Genomic DNA, 17,252 nt, shown 5'->3' with positions numbered 1-17,252 from the left:
TTTTAGAGAGTCTGACAGCAGGTCTCAGGTGCACGCCCTTCCGCTCACAGTTCATCCCCTCTATCTCCGCTGGGGTCTGCCCACTTTTCTAGCATTTTTCAAATATTGCCAGTGGGTGGAGTCAGGCTCTGACCAGGGGTTTAGTTACCCTTTAACAAGAACTTAGATTAATGTATGAATTGAATAGTGATTGTGTGACCTATGATGAGGGAACAACCAGTGATACCCTTGGTAGTACCATCAAATGATAGCCTACAGCGATGTCATCAGGATACACACATACACCGGTAGGCAGTTGCCCACCTTACCGGGTGACCAAGTTGTGGTCCACCAGAATTTATAGTTTACCCACCTCTTTTTTTACCACATACACCACTGGTTACATAGTTAATGCAACTTAAAACAATAACATTATGAACAAGGAATTTATTTATATTTTTGTGTGGCTCAACATTTTTGAGTAAACAGTACTATTTATATGATCATTTTAGGTTTACTGAGCGACATAAAGTAACTTCATCCATGTCACAAAGTTGCAACGTCGTTATCAGAAGAATCCATTCAACATGGCGGATACTCGCAATCTGCTAAGCGTTAGCAAACACAATGCCGAAGTGAACCGAATCGAAAGGGAACTGATATTTAAGAAACACATATCTCTGTGAAATAGTGACTGTGTCTGATGTCATGCACGATCAAGGAAGAGAGATTTACCTCCATCCAGAAATTGTTCTTTAAAATACACATCTATATGTACAGTGAAAGCCAGTGCAGATATAAAGCACACTGCTGCAGCGACCCGCATCTCTGCGCTGTTAAAGGATCTATATTAAGATTAAGATCCTGATATAATAATGAATGCTGCTCGAGCTAATGCTCAGTGAAATATAGCTCGGTTGTGTTCCTGCACAGATGGCTGAGACTCATTGGCCGGACGCGCAGCCAATCAGAGGAGACCACGAGTGAAGAGTCAGCGCTGTGGGCGGGGCTTTTGCAAAGCACGTGATTGGACCACGGAGGAAGTACAAGCATTACTTTCATGGACTCTTATGTAGTCATAATAAAGTCACGTGTGGTACAGCGTTTTAAAGTGAACATGGAAGATATTTGTGTTTTTTGTCAAATTTCCCCTGAGACTATTAATCATCTATTTTAGGAGTGTCCCAAGACCCAAATATTTTGGAGAGAATTTGGTAATTACTTACAAAGAAAAGCAATGATTCCTGTTAACTTTGAAGAAGTTGATGTTATACTAAAATGTTTTTCATTTGATGGAGATAAAAATTAGATTTAATTACTATGATTGCCCGTTACTATATTCATAATGTCAAATGGAAAGAAAAAATGCCAAATCGTGGGATACCTATTGACGTAATAATAAACAAGTAAAATATATGTGATGCTGCATGTGATCTGTAACACGAACTTTACATGTATTGTATAGTTTTGCAGTATATCTGCAACTAGAACATGTAACAGAGTTAATACAATTTAAGAACAGTTTAAAAAAATTATATTTTAGCTGTATATGTGGTTTATACCAGAATAAATTGCAAAAAAAAAACTAATTGATAATATAATATATAAAAAAAATGTTTTTACAGATAGGCTATAAGAAGCACCTGTGAAAAGAGTAGAAATAAAGCTGTATACGGTACACTGCTGAAATATTTAAAATATACAAAAAAAGTTTGTATTCCTCTGAATAAATCATGAGAGACTCTTGAACCTCAAAGTGAGAAACTTTATTGATAAAGGCAAGAAAATACATATGACAAATATACAGCAGTAGTAAAGAGAGAACTGTGTCTCTATTCATTATTATTTTTGTACCTGAGAGAAATATAAACAATAAAGGCTAATACGATTTAAGATTTAATAATATTTTAAACCATCAAGTGAAATATAAACAATAAAGTGACACTGTTAAAATCTGACACTGAAAGAGAGCACAAACTCAAATAATCATCAGTATTTATTATGAAAAAAACACTAGAAGAACAAAAACACACTTGAAGAACCTTTAAAGTTCAGCGTTCTGCTTTAGATTTCAATACTTCCTGAAAAAGATGAACATAAAACGCCATAAATGAATAAATCTCACAGATAATTATACATGCAGTATCAGTTTGTGAGAAATGACATCATCAATCATGTACCTGATGTGTGAATATGTGCTTGATCTCGTTCAGCTCTTCTGGATCTTATCTCATAAACCACAATAATGACAGTAGCCACGCCCACCAGAGCAGAGAGGACCAATCGGATCACAGCTTCAGTAGGACCACACCAGTGGACAGCGTCTTAGGAATAAACACATCAAACTGAGATCAGATCAGTCAATAAACACTAATATCAGCGCTGACATCAACTAATATTTCTGAATACACAGAAATATGATCAAATCTAATCAACAATCTTATATTCGGTTCCAGTTTTTATACAGTCTGTCATCTCAAACTGTAAACGATTCAACAATTCAACATGTAAATAGTAAATAAGAATATTTGAAGGAGAAGAAAAATTATCTCTACTCACCATAGACAGAAACTCTGAATGATTTTGATGAGAATCTTCCTCCTGTAATCATCAGTAGTTCATAATCTCCAGCATGTTCAGTTGTGGTGTTTGTGATGGTCAGAGATCCAGTTTGATTGTCCAGCTTCAGTCTGTCTCTGAATCTCCCATCAAGAACATCATCATATACAGTGATTCTGTCGGCCCGTTTATTGATTACTGCTATTAAAGTGTTTTCATCTCCAAACCTCCACAGAATCACATCATCATCCTTCATTTCAGTAAGATTAGAGTTTAGAGAGACTGAATCTCCCTCCATCACTGACACTGACTTCACTTTAGCTGTCAAACACACAGAGAACAAACAGAAACAGGGTTTGCAAAGATTAATAGTTAAATCACTTTAAAATGGTTTACTAAATTGAATGGTTTAACATTTACATAAAAAATATAATAATAAAAAAATACAAAATTAAAAAGAAAAATCATGTATGAATACATTTGAACTCACCAGTGACAGCGAGAAAGAAACTCTTGATCTCACTGTTGATCTGTAGTTCATAAACTCCAGCATGTTCAGTTGTGGTGTTTGTGATGGTCAGAGATCCAGTTTGATTGTCCAGCTTCAGTCTGTCTCTGAATCTCCCATCAAGAACATCATCATATACAGTGATTCTGTCGGCCTGTTTATTGATTTCAGCTATTAAAGTGTTTTTATCTCCAAACCTCCACTGAATCACATCATCATCCTTCATTTCAGTAAGAGGAGAGTTTAGAGAGACTGAATCTCCCTCCTTCACTGACACTGACTTCAGGCCTGAATCACCACACACACACACACAAACACAAACACAAACACAAACACAAACACACACACAGACAGGAACAGGGATCATCACAGATAAAGACGGTCACTTGATTATAAAAGTAAATAGTTTGAAATTAAAATTTGAAATGAATATCATCATTAAACAATATAAGCAAAATGGAGTTGGGATTAATAATTGTATCTTTGTGCTGATTAAAATATAAAACAAGTGAAACTGATATTTAACTCACCAAAGACAGTGAGACTGAATCTCTCTCTGATCACATTGTTGATCTGTAGAATATAATCTCCATCATGTTCAGTTGTGGTGTCTGTGATGTTCAGAGATCCAGTTTGATTGTCCAGCTTCAGTCTGTCTCTGAATCTCCCATCAAGAACATCATCATATACAGTGATTCTGTCGGCCCGTTTATTGATTTCAGCTATTAAAGTGTTTTTATCTCCAAACCTCCACTGAATCACATCATCATCCTTCATTTCAGTAAGACCAGAGTTTAGAGAGACTGAATCTCCCTCCGTCACAAACAGATACTCACCAAACACTCCTGAAGAACAGAGTTTTTCACAGATTAAAGTTTTAAAATCACTTGATATTGGTTTGATGAAGCTTCACTAAAATACTTTTAATCATGTAAATTCGAAGTGATTAATATTCTGCAGCAGTTCAAAGACAAATGATGAAGAATAAAAAGAGAAATAGATTTATATATGGAACGATAACTAAAAATAGACACTTTTACTGTAATGTTTAATGTCACACTAAAACTAATGCTGTTGAGTATCTGAGCATCATATTTATATTATTTTATTTAATCAATCAATCTATAATAACTGAGTTTTGAATTCAAACTTGGTCTGATAGAAGAGAAAAAAGAAAAGAAAGTGTTAGTATTAACTTAATGGAGGAAAAGAGTAACAAGCACCACTTAAATGTCCAGCCCGCAGAAGTCACACTTACCCTGTAACTACATGAACAAGAGTATATTTCTCCAGTATATAAGCAAAAGTTGCAATACTTTTAGTTCTAAAATACCGACAGTATAAATAATTAGTTAATTCTTCTGGTTATTACCCCTTTATTCCTAAAACTTTACATGTTGTAGGTACACTATAATTACAGAAAGTTACACTGTAAATTAGTTTTAAATACGCAGTTCTTTGCGGGCTGTAATCTAAAGTGTTACCAAGCAAACTCCAGCAGCTCGAGCTCTTACTAGAACCAGGAAGTGTGATCATATTAGCCCGGCTCTGTCAACACTGCGTTTGCTCTCTATCAAACATTACATACATTTAAAAATCCTGATGATTACTATAAACTACTATTACTAAGATCAGAGATTAGAGTGACTGAAATAAACAATATCATAAAGCAACGAAAAGAAAAAATGGAGTTTAATTTAATTTTGTCATTAAAAACAGGTGAAACCAATAGGCTATTTAATCCTTTCACGTGTGATTCTGACTGGGTGAGTTTATCAACATTTCCCCATTATTGTTTCCATGGCGAACCGTCATGATCTTGATTTAAAATGTGAGATGGCGCCGCCATGTTTGTTTGCGCCGCAGTTCAAATTGTCTGAAGAGTTTGAATCTGACAGTTATGTGACATCACTGAACAATAAAAATCATTTTGTTCAGGTCTAAATGTTATAAATCCCATTTGTGGGACTCAGAAGGTTTACTCACTGTAGACAGCGAGAATGAACCTCTTGATCTCACTGTTGATCTGTAGTTCATAACCTCCAGTATGTTCAGTTGTGGTGTTTGTGATGGTCAGAGATCCAGTTTGATTGTCCAGCTTCAGTCTGTCTCTGAATCTCCCATCAAGAACATCATCATATACAGTGATTCTGTCGATCCGTTTATTGATTTCTGCTATTAAAGTTTTTTCAATCCTCCACTGAATCACAGCATCATCCTTCATTTCAGTAAGATCAGAGTTTAGAGAGACTGAATCTCCCTCCTTCACTGACACTGACTTCAGGCCTGAATCACCACACACACACACACACACACACACACACACACACACACAAACACAAACACACACACACAGACAGAAACAGGGTTCATCACAGATAAAGACGGTCACTTGATGGATTATAAAAGTAAAAAGTTTGAAATTAAAATTTGAAATGAATATCATCATTAAACAATATAAGCAAAATGGAGTTGGGATTAATAATTGTATCTTTGTGCTGATTAAAATATAAAACAAGTGAAACTGATATTTAACTCACCAAAGACAGTGAGCCTAAATCTCTCTCTGATCTCACTGTTGATCAGTAGTTTATAATCTCCATCATGTTTCATTGAGGTGTTTGTGATGGTCAGAGATCCAGTTTGTTTGTCCAGCTTCAGTCTGTCTCTGAATCTCCCATCAAGAACATCATCATATACAGTGATTCTGTCGGCCGTTACATTGATTTCTGCTATTAAAGTGTTTTCATCTCCAAACCTCCACTGAATCACATCATCATCCTTCATTTCAGTAGGATCAGAGTTTAGAGTGACTGAGTCTCCCTCAATCACATACTCACCAATCACACCTGAAGAACAGAGTTTTTCAGAGATTAAAGCTTTAAAATCACTTGATATTCGTTTGATGAAGCTTCACTAAAATACTTTTAATCATGTAAATGTGAAGTGATTAATATTCTGCAGCAGTTCAAACTCAAAAGATGATGAATGAAAATGAGAAATAGATAAAACTGTAAGAATTGAGAAATTAGAAAATGCCGGATAGCCGGATGCCGGACAAAGGACCTCTCTGGAAATTAACATTTGAACTCCCCCTTGTGCACTATTGAGATGAAAGTCTCACCTCAGAGTCATCCTAATCTACATTTCATTCCCTCTTCCCTCACCCCCCCCCCCCCTCTCATGCTCAGATCACCTGAATTCACCCAAGAAAATACATAGTTTAATGTGAATGATTATCACCGAGTATTTTTCATGTTTGGTATCATTTGAAATGTCACAGTGCGACTGGTACAAATGTCTCATTTCCAAATAAGTAAAACAAAAGATAATAAGGTTTTTAAGAGTTTAGGGATAACTGGCACACAAAGGAAGGTGGTCCCCCAAAAGGTGTAACCTCTGAATGCAAATGTCCATGTTTCCATGTGAAAGAGGTTCTGTCTATATAATGGAATGCAACGAGAAGATCAGCCTTCTGTTACTCAGATGAGCCCATGATGTTGAAGGACCTCAAAGAATTCAGCATCATGTATTTTAATGTCGGGTTCGCATCTTTTCTCTTTAATCCAGAGCTTTTGATGTTTTGAATCGATTATCTTTGAATTGATTATGAAATTGGCATGATACATTTACCTGACATAATAAATTGTTACATTTGATTATTCTAAATGACTTTGACATTATTTTCATTAAAGAGTTGAAAAGAATAGTCAAACATTCGCTCACATTTAATGATCCGCAGATATCATTAAAACCTTTTCATTTATGGAGTCATATGAAATAACGAGAAAATACATATTCAAATGTATTGCATTTAATCAAAAAATACTTTGCCTCGAGAAAAGACAGTAACACATAGAGACCTTCCACTCTGGTCAGACACCGGACTTTGGGCAGATCGAGCGTGGGCTTACAATATAATCAATAAATGCATTAAAAAATAGTAACTTTAATCTACTTTCTGACTAATTTAACAAGTAATGTATCACATTTATCAAATTTATTTACCAGAACAGAAACAACTGAAAGCAGAAAAACACATTTAAAACTCACCATCCAGACGCCACAAACACAAACAGAGCAAAACTAATTTGAGAAACATTTCCTTCATCAGTTCACTGAAAAGCCCACGATAGTAACTCTTAATGTCTGAAACACTCAGATTGATCTGCAAGACTGAACTGAGATATTTATCTGGTTGTGCGTGAATCCTCCCCCAACCTCAGTTAGTTTCCGCTCACACATCCGTCTCCTTTAACATCACGGAAATCAACAAGCTTTTGCTGATCTTACATTTTCAAATGAATTCTGGCCCTGAATGAAAACTAACAGCAGAAGAGTGAAATATTGGGTTAGATATCTGTATCTACTGGTGTGTTATTTAGTGCTGTGAGCTGTCAATCATATTTGACCTCTGACCTGTGACTCTTATTTGACTGTTGATGGATGCACTTTATTTCAGTGTAAAGATGTTTTGTGTGGAGTGGAAGATTGTGAGCTTCTTATTAGCAGGAGAGAAAATGAAGAAACGCTTCAGCCACAAACTACTGACACACACAGAGACGACAAACATCCAGCAGAAGCTGCTTATCCACTGACAGATCAAACCACACACACAGATGTTTGTACAGATAAAATAAAGAGAAAAACCACTGCAGGGTTAATTTAGACTCAAAAGCCAGTAAATCACATGTATAATGTTTGCCTGTGTTACAACAAAATTCATGAGTAAACATTAATGCAAACATACAGTAACCTGTAAATGTAATCGTTCATTTAGAGAAATATCATTTGGTTACCAGAAAGTGTTGGTCATGGGAAAATTTGATGAGAAATGCTTGAGTTCATTAATCAGATATTTTGCTTTTGATTGCAGACTTTGATATTTTGGCGAATCTGAGCAAAATTAAACACATGTGAGTTTTTCTTGGTCATTTCTTCTGAACAAACTGAAATGTTTAGATTTTCTACCATAGTGTAGAAGTGATCTTTGATAGCAGCCTTTCTTTTGAAAGCCACATTTCTGGCATTTGTAATACTGCTTTTTTAATCTTAAATTCTCAATTATAACATATGATATCACTGTCAAATGCAGAAAAGTTAATTCATGCATTCATGACCTCAAGGCTAGATTATGGCAATGCTTTAACGATAGGCCTTATTGGTAGATGTTATCTGAATTAGTGAGGTCAGATTAAACTGTGTGAGAGTTTGGAGTGTTTAAAAAGACGTACAACAGTTATATAGCTAATAAATGTGTGATAAAAAGTGTATTTACAATTTCCACTTGGAACTTAAAACAACACAATAAAACTAGAATGAATTAGACTGTTAAAAGCGTGGAGTCCGTTTGCACTATACCATAAAACAGTCCATAAGAATCCAAGTGTGTTGATAATGTGAGACGTGTCCACTGGTGTATATGCAAATCCCACGGAGGTAATAATCCAAACTGTGCTGGAAAGGTAAGTCCACAAAGGTAACCCCACCGTCCAGTATGCTGGAGATCACCATACGGTCATAGTGTGAGCAACGACCCCCAGGGTTCTTCTCAATACTGTAACTGATGCTTCCTCGTTCCCTCACTCCTCCGTCCTCCAGCCTGTGACCCGGAAACTGATCGTACTCAGCCATCTTGAAGGACATCTGAATTCTTTAATTACACCATGAGGAGGCAAGGAACGAGGAGTGAGAAAGCTTCCTGAGGAGTAATGAGCGAGGATACACAAGACACAAGGAAAAAAGCGAGGGAAGGAAACGAGGATGCACAAATAAGAAATGAGAAGCAGAAGGGTCTTCAGCCGCCCATGATGTCTCTGTGCTGTCCTCTGATGGAAGTGCTGGACCGTCTGCTGGACCGGGGCCTTGGGAACGATAAGGTGGATCTTCTGGATCCGCCGATAGAGCGAGCCCTGGTGTTCCCGCAGTTCGATCCGGTTGGTTGGTGGAATGATGGGAGAGATGGTAAGTCCCTGGAGAGAGTAATAGGCAAATGCCAAAAAATCTGGAAACTGGACCAGAGTATGTTGCTAAAACAGGTCAGTAAGAGAAGTCACAGAATGTTTTGACCAACCTTCTTACTTTTTGGGCCCAGTTTGTAATGTAAATGAACTAGAAGAGCAGTGGATGGTGCCGCTCCTGATTGGGGTGACCCCTGTAAGATTCAAAATAGAGACTGGGACTGACGTAAACATTGTGGCAGAAGAGACTTTCAGCACACTGGTCCCAGTAAAGACACTAGAGACAGCTAATGTCACATTGGATATATTGTGCTGTTTGGGGTCTCAAGAGACGGATGAAAATGTATATAAAAAAAATTTAACACATGTAATTTTATTCATGTTTTTACTTCACATTTGAGCAGTTTTGGGAGGAAATTTATATACATAAATTAAAATATATATATTTTTAAATAGGTTTTTATAAAATAAAAATAGAAACTTTTTATGTAAAATTCACTTTATAAAAGGCCCACATTTCTAAATTTCATTAATGGGGATAACATGGATAATTTTACATGGTTTAGTGTAAGATTTTTGCCCATCTTTGCAAAATAGCCTGAGTGTAAACCACAAACGAACAGCACAGAAGGGTTAAAAGACTTGCCGCAGCCATATGCTGTGTGTTCCCATACCATGCTTTAAAGGGTGAAAGAGGAGTTGCAGAGGATCGAGAACAATGGTGTCGTAGAGCGTGTGACACAACCGACCGAATGGTGTGTGTCAATGGCACCCGTTCTGAAGAGGATCGGCAAAGCACGCGTCTGCATGGATCTTAAAAGACTGAACAAGGCAGTAAAACGAGAACATGTTGTGCTACCCACTGCTGATGAGATTATTGCTAAGCTTAGTGGAGCAAAGGTGTTCTCCTCCTCAGATCCCTCTCCACCCAGAGCGCTGCAGACTCGCCACCTTTACCACACCATTAGGGAGATGTTGTTTCAGGAGGCTTCCCTTCAGGATCTCGAGCGCTCCAGAGATCTTCCAGAGGAAAATGCAGGAGATGCCCAAGTGCTGGAGGACTGAAGGTCTTTATGAATGACATACTTGTCTATGGGTCTTCCCGGGAATAACATGACTCTCGTCTGGAACAAGTCCTGCAGAGAGTGGAGTCTACAGGGTTAAAACTGAACACGGAGACATGCACGCACAGACATAATTCGGTTCTGGGTCACCTTATTAACGAGACAGGAGTGCAGATAGATCCAGATAAGATGGATGCCATCCGACAGCTGCCAACACCACAACATCTGCAGGAACTGAACAGGGTGATTAGCATGGTGAATTATTTGAGGAGGTTCATCCCCAACCTCTCGACAGTAAACCAGCCATTGTATGAACTCCTCAGGCAGAACAGTATGTGGATGTGGACACACACACACACACACACACACAGCAGACATCTTTTGAAAACATCAGAGAGCTGCTCATGAAGGCACTAGTCCTCGCATATTACGATGTCGCTAGGACCACTGCTAGCATACTAGCATACGGCTCACTGATGCAGAAACTCGATATGCGCAGATCGAGGAGTGTGTGGCCAGCGTGTGGGCATGTGAGAAGTTTGAAAATTACTGTGTGTCTTGGATGAGTTCAAGCTGGTGACGGATAACAAGCCCCTGGTTCTTCTCATCAACAGCAGGAGCTTATAGATAACGTCCCAGTACGATGTGCCAGGAAGAATTAAGGCAGTTATGAAGGCAAAAGAGGGTCAAACCTGCTACTAAGTGTCCAGTGAGTGAATTCATAGTGTGTATCTTACAGTGTTAATTTTGGCAGCCATTTTTGATTTAGTCTTAGTTTTCATCTTGAGACGAAAATACTTATTGGTCTTAGTCACATTTTAGTCATTTTGTCTTTCATAGTTTTAGTTGACGAAAAGTCATTGCATTTTTTGTCAACTTTTAGTCAAACTGCAGTTACCGACATTCATTTTGGTAGCTATTTATATGTAGTCTTTAGACAAAAAAATTCCTAAATTTGTTTATCTCTAGGCCAATTCAGTTAAGCTTATGAGAAATGTAAATTAAGGTAACAGGCTGTATTGACATTGCACTCTTTAGCAGTAGCACTTGTGCAATTCTACATACCCATTTTCATTAGTTCAGTGGTTTTTAGAGTGCCCTACCCTCTGGTACCCCCTCTCTTCCACTTAGACTGCAGTCACACTCTTTCCATTAAGGGACAATATTTTTTAAATATTTTTTTTTTACTTAAACAATGTTCAATAAATATGCAATGATGGGAAAAACGAAGTGATACCGGTACTTTTAAAATATTAAATTAAAGCCAGTCGTAAGTCACTGTCTTTATGAGTGAGTCATGGAGTCATTCATTCATTCATTCATTCATTCATTCATTCAGAAAGGAAGCAAGCTGCTATTTTTATGAACGGGTCATTGAATCTCACGATTCGTTCAAAGCCACAGATTCGTTCACGAATCACCACTGTGTGCTACAGTTCTGCTGTGGCTTTCGTTGCAAAATAGAGCAATAAGCCTACTAACAGTCAATGAGGGTAACGGGGAGTGAAGTTGTTAGTGTCCCATGTATTGTTCAGGAATCTAATGGCTTGTGGATAAAAACTAAGTCTTTTGTCCTTGATTTCACACTTCTGTATCGTCTCTCAGACGGCAGGAGTGTGAAGAGGTTGTGTTGTGGATGTTTATTGTCCCTGATGATGTTGTGGGCCGTCCTGATGACCCTGGAGCTGTAAATATCCTGAAGTGATGGGAAGGCTACTCCACAAATGAACTGTGCCTAGTGAAATTAACTAGTTGCTTTTATCACACGCTGGAGAGCTTTCCTATCCTGATCAGTGCAGCTTCCAAACCACACCATGATCAAACTGTCAATCACACTTTCAACTGAACATCTGTAAAAGTTGCTGAGGATTTCCTAAAATGTACACCGCACTGTTCCCTCAAATAGTGTCATATTTAAGGATATAGGCCGGGGGTGATTTCGGACACAGCCATGATCAAGACGATCTGCTGAAGTTCAAACTGAGCGTCAGAACGGGGAAGAATGGTGATTTAAGTGACTTTAAACGTGTCATGATTGTTGGTGCCAGACGGACTGGTCTGAGTATTTCAGAAACTGCTGATTTACTGGGATTTTCACACACAACCATCTCTAGGGTTCACAGATAATGGTCAGAAAAAGAGAAAATATCCAGTGAGCTGTTTTTAGTTTGAGATCACTCCTGGTATCATGTTTTGTTCAGTGATTTGAATAAAGTATTTCTCAGTGCAGTCTCAACATGTCTGGTTATTTTCTCTGAACACTTCAACATGTGGTTTTATTCTTCTTTGTTAGATCGTCATCACATAATACTGAACACAGCGCCATCTAGTGGCTTTCTTGAGTAACAGACACAATCACTGGATCTCATTACAGATTCTGAGTAAATAACTCCTGATAACATGTGAGTTCAGGGTGAGCCACTAGATGGAGGAGTTGCTCCTCAGACGAGACCACAGAGACAAATCACACTAGAGATTTAAAGACTTTATCATTGGAGGAAATGAAGCATTGATATGTTGTCCACTGATGAGACCCAAATATTTTGGAGAGAACTCATTATTTACTTACAAAGAAAAGCTGTGATTCCTGTTAACTTTGAAGAAGTTCATGTTATACTCATATTTTTTTTATTTGATGGTGATGATAAATCTTTTGTTTATATTTGATTTAATTATTATGATTGGCTGATATACTATATACATAAAGTCAAATGGAATGAAAAAATGCCAAATATTGAACAATTTAAAATTTATATTAAAATATATTTACAAACAATATCCAAATATATATAAAAAAACTTAAAAGCAAGGAAAACTACACTAAGTTTTAAAACTATGTTTTTTTTTCCTGTAAAATGACTTTCTTTTTCTCTCTTTCTTTCTTCCTTTTCCACCTTGTTTTCCCCTGACATGTATGGTTATATGCAGGGGGGCAGTTTTTTGGAAAACATTGAAGCTTCCCCGGGCGCCGCCATTGATTAGCGGACCATCACCTGCTGTTATTCCATTGACTCCTTTTCATTTTGGCGTCACTTTGGTGACAGCGAATAACTTTACATCTGAGGCGTTTAAAGACTCCATTTGTCCATTATTTATTTCTAAAGAAACACGAAAATGTATAAAAGGCTCCATTACCTTGTATCTTACGTTATGGCCCCGTAGATTCAGTTTTTGTAAAAATAGGCTAACGATTGCGTCATAACCACGCGACTCTCTGTCGCACAGTAGAGAGATTACCGTATGGACAGGAGGAGAAGCTCGCGGGCAATCGGGGGGACGTGGAGGCAAAATGACAAAATAATTAATCAGAATACTTAGCAAAAGTTGCTCCTGCTCCTAGCTCATGGACACCTCCTACACTGTTAAAAATTACCTGTAAATTTTACAGTAAAATACTGGCAGCAGGGTTGCCAGCCAATTACTGTATTTTTTACAGTAGCGTTTTTGTAATTTAATTTACAGAATTTTACTGTATTCTCTGATTACAGTAAAATTCTGTAAATTAAATTACAGAAACGCTACTGTAAAAAATACAGTAATTGGCTGGCAACCCTGCTGCCAGTATTTTACTGTAAAATTTACAGGTAATTTTTAACAGTCTGTAAAATGGAGTATACAATATATTTTCCTGATTTTTGAGTATTAATGACTGGCAGCTGAATTTTAAATGTAAATTATTTATCAACTACATAAGCTTTAAACAATTGTTTTTAAATACATAAAGTGTTATATAATGCACAACTTAATTCCCCTATTACTTCACAAAACAAAAAAAAATAATTCAACATACTTATCTTGAAAAACAGGTAAAAATTTATAACTTTAAAATCTGCATGAAAAAAAGTCATAAACAGTGTATTTTGTATTATTTTGATTTCATTTTTATTTACAAAATTGTATTTTTTTTTTAAATGGACATGAAATTAAATATTTTTAAATTACTTGAAACAAATTAGCCGTCATGGCCCTTCACACAAAGAAGAAATACGCAAACAACATACATTTAAAACCACAAGTTGACCGACATGATCATAATAATAAAACAAAAAGAGACGGGTGAATTCTCACCACTTCATTACCAGACAAACATGTCCAAACAACAAGGCCCCAAGTCAGTCCAACAAACTTCTGATCAAAAATGGAGAACAATTCAGCTCCAGAATGCTGTTCCATCACAGGATGCAAAGAGTGGCTAGAAACATTGAAAAGAAAAAAGAGGACAATATATATTAGATATATTACAAAACATAATGATACAGTCAAAGACAGATACAGGGATGACAGATACAGTTAAGCCCCTTTCACACAGAGATTCCGGAAATTTGATCCAGGTTCATTTGATTTGGTTCATTCACACTGCCAGTGATTTTCCGGAATCAGAGAGTGCATTCACACACAACACGTAAAGACACGTGACATCGATGTGACTTGTAATGTCTCAGCAGCGTCTTAAGTTTGCTTATGAGCTGCGATCTCTCTCTCTCTCAAGAAACCACGCTTGTGCATTTTTTTCTCTGATTCAATCATAAACTTGCGCATTACGTACCGTTTCACAGCTGGCGAACAATCCCGGCTTCAGCGTCATCACTACAACACGGCATTATTACGGCTTTTGTTCACATAGCGCACGTTCCGGGACTGAACACGGCAATGTTACTAGGTCCCCAACCCGGCATCGATCCCGGCATCAGTCCCAGGTCGTGTTTGCGTTCACACAGAAGGCATTCTGGCAATTTCCCGGGAACATCGCGCTGTGTGAAAAGGGCTTTAGAGACAGATAGAGAATATTAAAAGGTTACAATTAAAGGGAAAATAGATCTGTGTGTGTGTGTACTACTTACATTTCAGAAATTCCACTGTTAATCCATCACTTTGCTGGGCAGAGTGGCAACATGTGGGTTCACTGCAACCTGTTTCTTCTGTACCATTTGCCCTGTTGTTTTAGATGGCAAATTTTCTCTTGATTTCTTTGTTCCTCTTTCCGGATTAATACATACAAAGCGCCTAAAGGGTCAGGAAACAGACAATATGTAATTAAGATTGGTTTTAAGTTTTTGAGGCTTGTAATCATGTTTTTAAAATTGGACCATATATTAGAGCAGTGTTTCTCAACTCCAGTCATGAGGACCTCCCAGGAAGGAAGTTTTATATGTCCACTAATTAAAACACCTGATTTAACTCATTAGCTTGCTAGTGTTAAAGATGGAGACATCTAAATCATTCGCCCTAAAAATTCTCTCTTCTCGAGTTGAGAAACATTGTGTTAAAGGGATAGTTCGGCCAAAATTGATATTAAACCCATGATTTACTCACCCTCAAGCCGTTCGAGATGCATATGTCAATAATTTTTCAGACTAACACATTTTCAGTTATTTTAGAAAATGTCTTAGATCTTTCAGTGGTTATAATGTCAAGTTATGGGATCCACCTCCTTCAAGTCCCAAAAATGTGCATGCATCCTTCACAAAAGTAACCCATCCGGCTCCAGGGGGATAAACGAAGGCCTTCTGAGGGTAATCCGTGCGGTTTTGTCATAAAAATATACATATTTAAAACTTTATAAATGAAAATAACTGGCTTGAAGAAGTGGACCCCATAACTTCACATTATAACCACTGAAAGATCTAAGACATTTTTTAAAATAACTGAAAATGTGTTTGTCTGAAAAATGATTGACATATGCATCTCGAACGGCTTGAGGGTGAGTAAATCATGGGTTTAATATAATTTTTGGCCGAACTATCCCTTTAAAGGCCTCAACAGAAAAGGCAAGTTCTGATATTGAATAAATGTGTAAAATGCAGGTACTGAGGTTGTTAAGAATTCAATCATTACCTTTGAATGAACTCCAAGGTACTGCCTCCTCCTGATTGAATATGTAATATGCTGTGAACAGTATGGGAAGGCCAGACTGTGCTGAAAGCCCTCCTCACACACACAACTTGGCCTTCCAGTGCCCACTTGTCTGTGTCTCCTAAAACAATACAACATGTGACAATAGTTATTTTTAACTATACCATTTTTATTTTTCGTTTTTTTACATTTAAACTATAATTTAGTATTCAGAGTGCAGGAACTCTTTCTTTTAAATAAAGTTAAAAACGGCATTACAAACAAACAATAAGCAAATTTCACACACAGAGTAGGTTACAGCTAAAAAAACACATTTCGTACTGAAATGTAAGCCAACTATGGATTTTTACACCGGCATATTAAACGTGCAAAAAACCTGGTAACTTATTACAGCATCATTTATAATTTAACGTATATGACACGCATCTGACGCAAGGCTTTAGCAACAGCGTTTTCATTTCGGCGCCCATTTTAACAGATGGCTTGATTTTGATTTGATTTGATTTACACCATAAAATAATCACGACGAAGTGTGCTAATCAACACGAAGCTCGTGTGAATACCGACAGTTGTCATTAAAGCATGTCATTCTTAACACAGGAGCCCATAGATTTTCTGCCCATAGCCGCTGTAGCGCCGGGGTGAGGTGTGTAAAATACTACCGCGTCCGCGCTGCTGAAGCCCGGCGCAAGTCTCCTTCGCGCCCCGCGGTCGGAGGATGTGTGATCCGGGGTTACCAATATGGACCGCGAATATAACATTACCTTCATATTCTACGAGTTACCAAACATTGAAAATAAGAAACTGAAATAATAAGTCACTTACCACAGAGTTGTGAAGCACTCCTCTTGCGCTACCCGAAAGTCGACGACACGACCGTTGAAGATCACAAATGCCTCAGAAGATTTGAAATTTACAGCAATATTCTGTATTTTGAATTAAACCGCCTAGCGACCCCAGAATGCATTGCAGTTTACAGCAATATGCTGTATTATTAGAAAACAGCCAGCTGCTGTAAAATAATGCTGTAATTTTTACAGCAATTCATTACAGTGTACTCACACTCTCCGTCTCTGCAAGTTTCGGAAGGGAATGATTCAGATTTCTCTTGGCACAGCTACTAGAAGACAGACGGGTTGCTCACGTCACATTGACGTCGTCAAGCTCAGTTTGAGTCTGCGCAGTACGCTCGACCATCAGGAAGTGAGTGCTTCTAATTGACTTCACTTTTACTTCTCCTTTGAAACCTATGGGGTTGCAGTGTCCAGTTTATATACTGTCTATTACTCCTGTATGTAAATGATGTTTTGTTGTTATTAAAATGCAAAG

The 17,252-nt window shown here is 37.5% G+C and overlaps 1 protein-coding gene and 1 long non-coding RNA gene across 2 annotated transcripts; both read right to left on the bottom strand.

Moving 5' to 3' along the window:
• Nucleotides 1–1,725: 1,725 nt before the first annotated feature.
• Nucleotides 1,726–6,041, bottom strand: LOC308702290 (uncharacterized protein). The gene is made up of 6 exons (XM_081385001.1): nucleotides 5,879–6,041; nucleotides 3,577–3,891; nucleotides 3,029–3,334; nucleotides 2,539–2,859; nucleotides 2,160–2,303; nucleotides 1,726–2,060 (listed from the first exon to the last, which is right to left on the bottom strand). The coding sequence occupies exons 2-6, from the start codon at nucleotides 3,821–3,823 to the stop codon at nucleotides 2,044–2,046; spliced, it is 1,035 nt and encodes a 344-aa protein (XP_081241127.1). The 5' UTR covers nucleotides 3,824–3,891; nucleotides 5,879–6,041; the 3' UTR covers nucleotides 1,726–2,043.
• Nucleotides 6,042–14,035: 7,994 nt separating this feature from the next.
• Nucleotides 14,036–16,233, bottom strand: LOC308702294. The gene is made up of 4 exons (XR_014031570.1): nucleotides 15,906–16,233; nucleotides 14,912–15,074; nucleotides 14,617–14,835; nucleotides 14,036–14,262 (listed from the first exon to the last, which is right to left on the bottom strand). It is a non-coding gene; the product is annotated as an uncharacterized lncRNA (long non-coding RNA).
• Nucleotides 16,234–17,252: the final 1,019 nt, after the last annotated feature.

This window comes from Scardinius erythrophthalmus (assembly GCF_964197995.2).
Source record: "Scardinius erythrophthalmus genome assembly, chromosome: 14".
NCBI classification, from domain to species: domain Eukaryota; kingdom Metazoa; phylum Chordata; class Actinopteri; order Cypriniformes; family Leuciscidae; genus Scardinius; species Scardinius erythrophthalmus.
The sequence above is the reverse complement of the archived record's forward strand: the minus strand, read 5'-3'. Positions and strand labels throughout refer to the sequence as shown.

What these genes read in the sequence shown, in the direction of transcription:
- LOC308702290 (XM_081385001.1), bottom strand. Translation starts at nt 3,823, where the DNA reads ATGAAGGATGATGATGTGATTCAGTGGAGGTTTGGAGATAAAAACACT. An exon ending in ATTCAGTCTCACTGTCTTTG is followed by an intron (nt 3,335 to 3,576) that starts GTGAGTTAAATA and finishes GTGGTGATTCAG; the next exon opens with GCCTGAAGTCAGTGTCAGTG. An exon ending in TTTCTTTCTCGCTGTCACTG is followed by an intron (nt 2,860 to 3,028) that starts GTGAGTTCAAAT and finishes TGTGTTTGACAG; the next exon opens with CTAAAGTGAAGTCAGTGTCA.